This window comes from Mizuhopecten yessoensis, unplaced genomic scaffold, assembly GCF_002113885.1.
Source record: "Mizuhopecten yessoensis strain PY_sf001 unplaced genomic scaffold, ASM211388v2 scaffold9157, whole genome shotgun sequence".
Classification (NCBI taxonomy): domain Eukaryota; kingdom Metazoa; phylum Mollusca; class Bivalvia; order Pectinida; family Pectinidae; genus Mizuhopecten; species Mizuhopecten yessoensis.
Genome location: NW_018407907.1, coordinates 616,494 through 627,651, shown reverse-complemented (window position 1 = coordinate 627,651; position 11,158 = coordinate 616,494). Strand labels below are relative to the sequence as shown.

Below are 11,158 nucleotides of genomic sequence, written 5' to 3'. Positions count from 1 at the left end.
ATTTTCAGCAGAAAATTGCTCAAACTTAGTCAGAATCATCTTGGGTAAATGAGAGTTTTACTTTGTAAAATTAGGATTCCTGCCCCATCCCCAGGGGCTAGGGCGGGGCCCCAAAGGGAACATTTACCAATATTTTCAAATTCTTATCCATTGATGACATGACAAGTATTGTATTTCACTTAGTTTACATGCTGATTTCCACATCACATCTAAACAATAAAATAAAGCTACCAGTATCTATGATATAACTCAGGTGACCGCTAAGGCCCTTGGGCCTCTTGTTCATATAACTATGATACACCTTTATACCAAACTTCAGGTAAAAATTTGGATAAATGACCGAGTAATGATGTTTTTGATTATTACGATCGACAGCTTGGCACACGTGTGTGAATAGAACTCGACAGATTGTAAAGCGTCTTCAAACAAAATCTCTAAAATTAATCTATTAAGTAAGCGACATCAGAAGATATGTTATTCATATATTTTCACATCTTGAATCCCGTCTGGTAGGGGATGCGTAAGTGTTGTGAAAGCGTAAAAAAGTTCTTCTTTTAGCGTAATTGTCATCAGGTAACTTAGTTACAACTTTTGTTGTTAAACAGGACCGTGCGTTTCGGTGCAATTCAATTCGCGCGAACACGTTTTCGCGTCACTGTTTTTTTGCGATTGCTGCGGTTTTAAGTATTGTTAACATACCATTTGTAGATATTAAAAAGTATGTTTTCTTCCACACACTTTTCCAGTCCCCTAGAAGTTTGATGATGTGATTCATCAATTCGCAATTGTTGTTTTTCCAACCTTTTGGAATTGCACAATCTCGATTCAATCACCCTGCGCTTAATCGTTGGTAAAATCTGTACTGACCAATATCTTCCTAAACGTGTTCTTTACGACTCGTCAATCTTTTGTGCAATGGTATTGAATTCTTTTATTGAATCACAATTCAATAAATCATCTTCACCAAAGATTGATGACATGATCGGGGCCTTTTCTTTATCAGTCATGCCAATTTTAACTGACAAATGTCTCGACACATTTTCCTGTATGTGTCGTGTACAGAAAGGTTTTGACTAGCGTTGTTCTGTCAAAGACTGCGCTAGTCGCCTGCTTAAACGACCCTTTTCAGGGCCACCATCTAACTCAAAAAGTCATGAGAAACTTGAAAATTATGCATCCCCTCCCACTATATTAGTTATAATAAAAAAAATATAAAGATAATTAAACACATTGTTAATCGTAATTATTCTTAGTCGGTAACAGTTAAAATCTACATTGTTCAATAAATACGATATTGTTATTCTTGACACATCTGATTAAAGGGGTATCAATGTTTATATAGCAATATATTCTAACTGTGTTACCTATGCCAGAGACGTATAACACATACACGTCTCTGCCTTTGCGAAGCCCTACGTATACCCTACGTACACATATGTGGCACAGCGTATAGCTAAATATCTGTACATCGTATGAATTGAATTCACGATAACTCAATCATTTTTCAACAAATCAAATTAAAATTTGGTATATAATTGTATCATAGTCATATGAATAACATATATCTCATGATGTCGCTTACTTTATCAATTATTTTAAGAGGTAAAGTCTGAAGACGCTTCTTGATCTATAACAGTTTTATTAACACACGTGTGCCAAGCCGACGATAGTAAAATAATAAATTCACGATAACTCAGTCAATTTTTCATATATCTAAGTGAAATTTGACTCGATAACTTTTTCAAATATCGAGCTGAAATTTGGAATACATATCAATAAAAGTCTTAACTAATAACATATCCTCTGATGTCGCTTACTTTAGCGGGTAATTGTAACGATATTATCTGGCGACGCTTTCTTCACTTTACATGCTAATACACAAATATGTGCTACGCTGCAATCGTAAAAATTCAATTCATCATAACTCAGTCATTTTATCATATATCAAATTGAAATTTGGCACAGAGGTGTATTATAGTCATATTAGCAACATATCTTCTGATGTCGCTTACTTTATTCAGTATTTTAAAAGATTTTGTCTGGCAACACTTGTTGTCACTTGAAGACGCTTGTTGTCGGTTGAAGACGCTTTTAAGTGAGACCGCAAAATGTCTAATCTACATCTAATACTCCACAGAGACCAGATTGGCTTTAATGTGGAGGAGGTTAAGTATACATGCAATATTTACAAATGTAGCTTCAGTCCTGTCTCGATCATTTCTCTAAAGGTTTTAAGCTTGAATATACCTACTCCAGTATATTGGAATACATAAAAGTTGAGGGGAAATGCAGCCACAAATATGAAATTATAACCCTTTCTATAGCAAGCCTTCAACATTTCGAGGGTCAAAAGCCATTCAAGGAGGTCATTTACATAATGTACCCCAATGCCACATACAGGGGTTAACTGGAACCCTGTACTCTTGTAAAAGATGTTGATTAATTAGGTCGCCTTACAAGAGTCAGCTGTAGGAAATTTCTTTTTAGCTCAGCGGTCGAGCAATGGGCTGGATAGTCGAGGGTCACAGGTTCGATGCCCAGCGACGGCACTATCTTTATCACTATTCCTTTATCTTAGTACTTTATGCTAAAATTTTACTGGACAGCTATATAATGGCTATAAAGTTTTACTGTGTATTTTCCATAAATATCAGCAGCGTCGTTAGGTGTTGTGGTTTGAACAGTTTATGATATGATATATATATACTGTTAGCTCTTCCTCTTGAGTACCTTAATTATAAAGTTTTTGCCATTTTTCTGTGCTTTCTACTAACAGCAGAACAGAGAAATTAAGAGAACTAAATGCTATTTTTGTGTAGCCTTAAACCTGTTTTCTTGATGTAATGCATACTTGCCAACTCTCTATTTAGGAGGGGGGTTCTCGATTTTGGACACTTGGATTAAGTATATCCAACAAGTGAAATTGCTAAACTATTCCAACATTCTAAGATCTAATTATTTCATCGGAAAGAACGACTCAAATTGAGTCATTTTAAAGGTTTATTCAGTCCCGAGGGGGTTCATCTATGATTTAAATTTTGAGCACATGGACTCTCACACGTGAAAATTTCAAAAGGTTGGCAAGTATGGTCATATGTATTCAGCTGGACTACAACTGTTTTGACTTAAGTTTGTTTCTGTTGCACAGAAAAGCAGCTCTGCCCGAGACAAGGATAAGAGTGCTAACTTACCAATAGAGTACCACTGCCCGAAGACCTCATGTCCCTATAGCCTTTCCTCACCTAGACACTTCTCCTCCATGAAGCTGCTCAAACAGGTGAGCTACCACAATGCATGATATATATTTGTTATAAGGGGTAAAAGTGTTTGAAAAGTATTGTTATTTTTCAATCTCTGTATTTTGTTAGGTCATCAACTACAGTACATTCCTGATGGGAAAATGATATGACTTTGAGCTTTTTTTTGTGGCACAGTATCTGTCGTCCATCCGATTTCTTTAATTAACTTCTTATGAATTATTGACAGGATTACCAGGTATGGTCATGATCATTGCTAGTACTAATATTAAAACCGGGCCTCCTCTGACGTCGTCAGAAAGCTACAATATTGCAGCTAGATCATGGCATGTAGCTATAGCATGGTGGGAAGACAAGCTATGATTATTTATTTTTTTCAAATTAATAACTGAAACTTTACTGTCTTCAAAAATCAAATAGGTCAAAAATGTTAAAAATCAAAAAACAAGAAGCTTTTGATAATAATATGTATATTTGACATGTAGCTTGCCAGAGTGAAGGGCTCTCAACTTTTTCAAATAACCTAGACCAACTTTGAAGTAAAATCATTGAAATTAAAAAACACATTAGGTGTAGAATACTGATATTTAGTCAGTTTAAGGTAATAGGATTGTCGCCATTTCTCAGTAGAATTTATTCAAATTTTGTAGTTATATTGCTTTGAAGTAAAGAAAATGTTCTGCCACAAAAAACATAGGTTGTAAGAATTTGAAGGATTTTAAATGGAAATTTATGTAAAAAGGAGTGAATTTTTTTTTGCAAAATAATGTCAATAAAAATGATACTAACAAAGATTAGTATTGCATTAATGTATATCCATTTCATAAATGCTGAAATTGTGTAAAATTAATTATCTATAAACGATTAAAAATTGACATTTTATAATAAAACCATATACACATAGTAATTGCATGCAAGAGTTATCATTCTTGAAAAACTTCACAGTAGTAAAATAGGTAGCCGGTTTCCTGAAGTACAGAAAAATGGACACATGTGACTCATTGATTAAAAAACAACTGAATTAATGCCTGGATTGCTTTGCAATACTTTAATATTGAAAGAACACACTGTTCTGTCAATAATAAGTATACAATATTCATCAGTTTAATATTAAACATTAGAATATGCGGAAATTGTGATACTGTCTCCCTACATTGGATTTTTCGTTTAGCAATACACTCCTATGACCTTAAAAGAAGAAATACTTTACCTTGACCCACTTATCAGGTCACAGATGTTTCAGATGTGTTTTCCAAGATCATTGGATAAGAAAGTGAGCAATGTATACAGACCTTTTTTGCCTCTTGTCAAAATTTGCAGAACACCAGCACTGTGTTAAAGTCATATTGATCAATGTTTTATCTCTTTTTTTTAATTCTTTTGTTGTTACTACTTGATGTTTTCTTATATTATTATGTAATCGCTGTATCTTATTCGATCTAATAAGAATCCGGGCACTTCAGTTGCTTATGCGTATCCCAGTTGAAACAGTTCTGGTGGCATGTACAGAAATGCTCCGGGATAAACAAAGGCTCATTGACTGGATCAGTGCCGAAAATTACGAACGTAGCCAAAATGTATACCTTGTTTTTAACAAAGGATAGATAGCTTAGTAGGATGAATAGAATACAGTATGTAGAATTTGTATTATCATGAAATGGAGTAAGGCACTCTGAAAATTTGATATATTATTTTTCCTGCATTCACGTGCCTTATTAAATCTGTCATTTTATGAGATTATCTCCCCTTATTAAATCTGTCATTTTATGAGATTATCTCCCCTTATTAAATCTGTCATTTTATGAGATTATCTTCCCTGTTTTACAGCACTACAGTAAGGTCCATGCAGAGAAGAAACACAAGTGTGAGAAGTGTGGTGCTGGGTTTGGCTTGAGCCGAGACAAAGAACGTCACGAGGTTCGATGTGGCATCGTCTACAAGTGTGGGACCTGTCAGTGTCCCTACACGACGCGCGAGGCCATGCTCACACACTGTCAGCGCAAGTCACATGACCTGCCGGCCGAGATCATCAGGGCAAGAGAGGAACAATTGACTGCACAGTCAGTATATCATCCTGTTTCCATTTTGTTGAAATGTAAAGCATGAATTAGTGATGTGCTGATGATGATCTATTATAATCCAAAATAGGTCGGTTGGCTGGCCCTTTCCGATTCTGATTATCGATTACACATTCCATAATCGGTATATGGTTGATTCATTATTGAAATAAGAGTATTTAAATGTCTTCTAGTTAAAGTATGCTTTGAAAGTCACCTATTGTCAAGATTTATACTACCGTATATGATTGATAAAAATGCATAAAAGTTGCTTGGTATACTTTCATTATGAAAGAACAAAACCAAATGTATAGTGAACAACTCTGTCTATTGATGTAATAATAGTGTTCTCACTTTATTTGGGTTTCAGTCCCATAAAATCATAAATTGATTATGCAATTGATCTTTGATCGGTTTACTACTTCGGATTACAAACCGATCATCGGTTATGGTTTTAAACTGATTGCCCATCACTAGCATAGCTTCAATCAACCTGGTATTGATTCTGAAGTTAGCTTTAAGGGCCTTCTGTAGCAGCTGTAGCCTGGCCTTATTTTGACATCTACAGAGGGGTCTTTTATGTTGAGACATTGAGCCTACAGCTAAAAGCTTAAGGGGCAAGAATAATTGCAGGTCTGATCAATGCAAAAATTTCTATTGAAATGTCCTATTTTACAGCATGCTGTATTATAACTTGTCATATTAACAATGAACAGGCAAAATAGCTACTCTTAAAGAAATAGAAAGTTTACAGCTAATTTGGGGCAAATTAGAACTGAATTTGTTTTTATTATTTGTTTTCATAAAATGTACTGGTATATGTATGAAATTGTTTGGACCAGTATATTTCTCCTCATGGCAAGTACTTCTTTTACTTGCCAATGGTCCAAATACAAGTTCTTTTCCCTGTATAAAAAAGTACAAAATGGACACAGTTTATGAAATTAAGTATTTGCAAACTATAAGTTTATATCTACAGTATCTGGAAAATTGTAAAAGTTATCACTCACCAGATACACCTTGTAGGTGAAGTATGAAGTTAATTCTTATGTATGTATTGTGTGTTTACAGAAAGATGAAGAAGTTAAAGAGACGACAGGTAGAGAACCAACTTCCTGACCCCTTCAGGGGCCACCCACCTCCGAAAGTAATCCTGGTCAACATCCAACCGACCCCACCAAGTCTTCCAACAAAGCTGTGCGCACGTGGCACAAAAGTCACACACCACAAACCCATTCTCTGCAAGCCAACTCCAAACATCAATTTGATCCCCTTAACCAGGGTCACAGTGACTCTTGACAATGTTAAAGTAAACCAGAAGAAAGATAACGCTGAACGAAATATTGCCACTGTGAACAGTTCACAAGACAAGGGAGATAATTCAAGCGATGTGCAGAGTAACAAGAGTTGTGACACGAACATTGGTCAATTCCAGATTGCAAACACTCAAACACCAGCTCCAGTGATGGAGACGGGTATGCAGACAAATGTTACGATTCCCCTCAGGAAGACGACAGGTCATCAACGGAACGCTGCACAGACACAGACAACAGGGGACCTCATATTACAGGCTGCCATGGCAACTGCCAATATTCCAATTCATAAATCGTCTGTTGGGACACAGATGACCCCAAGGTCAAAGTTAAGGGCAATCAAACAAGGCAGTGTATGTTCCAGTGAGACACAGACAGTAAATGTTCAGGCAACCGCCAGGAAACGACGACGACGTAAAGGACCGATCCTCGGGGCGCCGTTGAGAATGGACTCGACCTGCCAGACAACTGCTGGTCGGCCACTTGCTCTGGTCACCATGACTAGTGATTCAACATGTCAGGTTGAGAGCGTGGGGATGATGAGTACGTGTGTTCAGACTAACAGGATGGTCGACAACATAAGTCAGACTCAAGATGTCAACCCTGACGATGTCTCCCTGTACGCCTCTTCCACTGCACAGCAAGTAGCAAGTAACAACCAATCAAAGACGAGACCTCTGTTTGTGTCTCCCATACCAGACACCACAGACAATGGAGTTAATGATACAAGTAGACACAGAGTTACACGAAAACGGTCGAGAGCCACAGTTAATAATCAACGTAGGAAAAGTACTTCAACGGCAACAAGTTGCTCAGCAATGAAAGTGCCGAAGAAACATTCTGGCAGCATGGCTGTGCAAACTACACCAAATGCTGTTCCCAACTTTGGTCCTAGAGTTTCATTGAATACCAGTAGTAATTTAAGCCAGGGAACATCAACAGATCTAGACCTTGGAGATGAGTTTCAGAACTTTCTGATGTCCACTTGTCGAGACATTTCTGTGGGGACGGATATTGACGACACCCAGCCTACCACTGCCAGTGACGCAGTTTATACAAAACGCATGTCTACTGCAACCTTTAATGCTTTTGTAGAAGCATCAACTCAAGTCACGGATATCAGGAACCCAACAACGTCCAGTGCTACACAGTTCAACGTTACACCAACCAGTGTGTTTTGTGGAGGCACTGCAAGGAGTCATGATGCTGGTTCAATGACCTGCGACCTGCAGCAGAGCATCAGCGGGTTTGTTTCGCTGACTGACTCGGAAGTGCAGACTTTGTCGTCTGCATCTGACCTTGACACGCTGTTACAGACAGCTCAGACTAACACTGATGCCCCGGACACGCTGATGGACATGCATACTCAGACCATCAACGACTTTGATGTGTTTGACTTGTTAATGAACAACATGGAAACCCAGACAACGGATGACCTTGACCTCGATACCTTCACCTTCACGGATATACAGACTCAGACCATGTTTGATTTCCAACCAATGGAAGACCCAATGTCTATTGTGGGAGAAGAAACTCAATGCTCTTCGACACAAACCACGGCCAACAAGAAAGGCGGGATCGTTGACACGGCACACCAGAGCGAGGCTACTCAGACCTCCCAGGTCGATTCGACATCTCTCACAGACACACATACACAAACGCCCCTCCCTGGTCTCTTTTCCTTGACCGACACTCACACACAGACCACTCTTGATGACCTAGCCAATATCTTTGCCCAATTTGATTAATGTTAACTTTGACTATGTAAGTGAAATTATTTATATATTATGTTGTTGTTTAAACTTGTATTGTACAAGGGAGTTAACCCACACAAATGTAAAACTTGGGTCTGAATTTTTAATACAAGAAAGTAAAAGATTTGAATGTTAGTCTAAACTGATCAAATTGAAAATAAATTAGTCTTTTTGTTTCTGTGTGATATAATACACTCTAATTCGTTTGAGATGTAACAGGCCATTTGAATGGGAGATCAAAAGAATTTACGACAATATAACCATGATATATTAATATGGCTATTGTTACTGACGTCAATGACCGTGAAACATCATAAAATGGATTATTAATGACCTCACAAACAATAGCTTGACCTATGTAGTTCTGCCTCAGTTTGAATGTGTAAAATTGTCGTTTCTTTCCTTGGCACTGGCTGATGTGAATTAGAGTGTGAATAATGGTATATCATGATTATATTACCGCAAATATCTATTTCACTGGCTCTGCTCAAAAACCCAATTTGCGAACGTATAATAACGATATACCTCCACAAATCTAAAACTACATTGGGTTATCCCTAAGTGTTGAATCTGATAATTTTGCAAAGTAACGCACAGAAAGGTGAAATTTGGGTCTAACTTTTCTTTCAAGAGAGTGGATATTTGAGTGTTACTCAAAGGCAACAATTCATCATTTTGTTATCTATTATTTATTAGAGTATTGAAACTTTTTACATCTTTGCACCAATTTTTTCTGTTGAAATATCAGCTGACCGCTCACTTTCACTCTCTGTGAAGAGTAGCTTGGTTAGCGAAGATGATTTTCCCCATAACAGAACAGATGTTCGAGGATTAAGTTTTTGGGGATAAAAAATATCAACAGTATATATATATATATAGTGCTACCTCACCATAAAAGTTATCGCCATTCTAGAAAAACATCAGGCAGACACACAATATTGGCCTCATTTTGTATCTAAATGTTTAAAAGAAGGCCATCTTGTACAATGTTTTTTTCAACTAGAAAAGAAATGATAAAATATAGTATGGGGTGCCCCCAAAATAGTTAATTCATATGACACTGTTATTAGGTGTTACTTCAAAAATATTTGCAAAAATTGGTGACCTATAGCAGTGCAGTGGATCTTTTCATCAACAGTGCATAATGTCAATGCATGACCCATAGCTTGTTTGAAAAAGTTTGTTAAAAAAACAAATTCCATAAAAAACTTAATTTATATAATATTGTACATGGCAGAAAAAGAATAGTTTAAGATCATTCAATGATATTCAATACTCATTTTTTGTATGATTGTGTTATACATGGTCATTTTTTGTTTATCATTCTACTGCACCTTTACTTATTCACGTAGGGACCCTTTAACTCATTCACCCCTGAAATTTCAAAATGAACTATTCCATCCTTTGAACTGGAAGAGTTCAAATGTGTCTTCAGGGGTGAATGAGTTCCACACTGGTCGTGGTGTGGAAATGTTCGGGTAAGGACCCTTTAACTCATTCACCCCAAAAATTTCATAATGAACTATATATTCCAACCTTTGAATTGGAGGAGTTCAAATGTGTCTTTAGTTTAACTGATCACGGTGTGAAATTTTTCGCATTGACACTGTTTCGGAAATGTAATTATTCTACATGTATATTTCAGTATTTTATATAATCTATGAAATATATATTCATGTGTGGATATTTTTCACACAAATTTACTCAACACAAACAAATGAAAAATTCCACACCGCAAAAAATCCCACTGTTACAGATCTTTTTAAATTCAGAGAACTTATACAGAAACATAGTCTTATCTCTTGGTGGTTTTTTTACTTGTATGTATTGCAATTTATTGATATATATATATATATATATATATAAACACAGGTAACTTTTCTTGTCGCATGTATATATTTATTAGGTTATACATGTACTTTACTGTAGTTGCTTTTTTATATATTTACATACATAGATCAGACTTGTTACATTGTTATTGTCAATTTGTGATAAAGATCTTATTGTGAATTCCCTTTTCTTTTTCTTTTTGCTGTATTTATTTTAGACCGAGTTAATTGTTAAAAATTAAATTATTAACTTGAAAGCTTGTCTTATGTTCTTATGTTGTTTTTCGTAATTCTATATTATTTTATTTATTATAATTATTATGCTTATTGTACTTAAAATTATGCAAATTTTCAACTTTTATTGTTGGGAAATTTTAAGTCAAATTCTATTTCTCATTCATTATACCGTATTTGACTTCAAGTAAGCGCCAGCCCCCCCCCCAAAAAAAAACCCACCCCCACACACTTTGATAATTGCTATTTCTTTTATACATCATAAACAATTATAAATATACATGAAATGTAACGTGCTCAGAGATGAAGCCATGAGAACATCCAAGTTGGCAGACTTCCATCATGCTAAATGTTTGTGAACAAGTGGGAATTCCCGTAATTAACCCCCCTCCTCTTCGACCATTTGGTAAGCCTTTATTCACTTTGGGTGGGGACCGATTTGCAGTCAAATACGGTGAAGGTATGTCCACATGTGCGCAAACTTCCACTGTACAGTAAAACCTCGTTATAATGCCATGATTTGTCAAGAAAAAAATTGGCGTTATAAAGGGCTTTGGCAATGAATTCAGGGAAACATACGAAGGAATTCTTAGGAAAATGAGAAAAATGGACCATGAAATATATTGGCGGTAAGTGGGGTTGAAAATGAAAGGAGGGGCATAATATCGAGGTTTTAATGTAACAGTTTGACGGACACAGAAATGTCTATTTCTT

At 36.2% G+C, this 11,158-nt stretch overlaps 1 protein-coding gene across 1 annotated transcript in view; it reads left to right on the top strand.

The window, feature by feature from the left end:
- Positions 1-9,798, top strand: part of LOC110457497 (ATM interactor-like) — a 13,233-nt gene extending 3,435 nt beyond the window's left edge. The window contains exons 2-4 of the mRNA XM_021508806.1: positions 3,149-3,277; positions 5,085-5,317; positions 6,386-9,798. Of these exons, the coding sequence (XP_021364481.1) occupies positions 3,149-3,277; positions 5,085-5,317; positions 6,386-8,375 (2,352 nt within the window). The 3' untranslated portion in view covers positions 8,376-9,798. The remainder of the gene's footprint in view (positions 1-3,148; positions 3,278-5,084; positions 5,318-6,385) is intronic.
- The last annotated feature ends 1,360 nt before the right edge of the window (positions 9,799-11,158 follow it).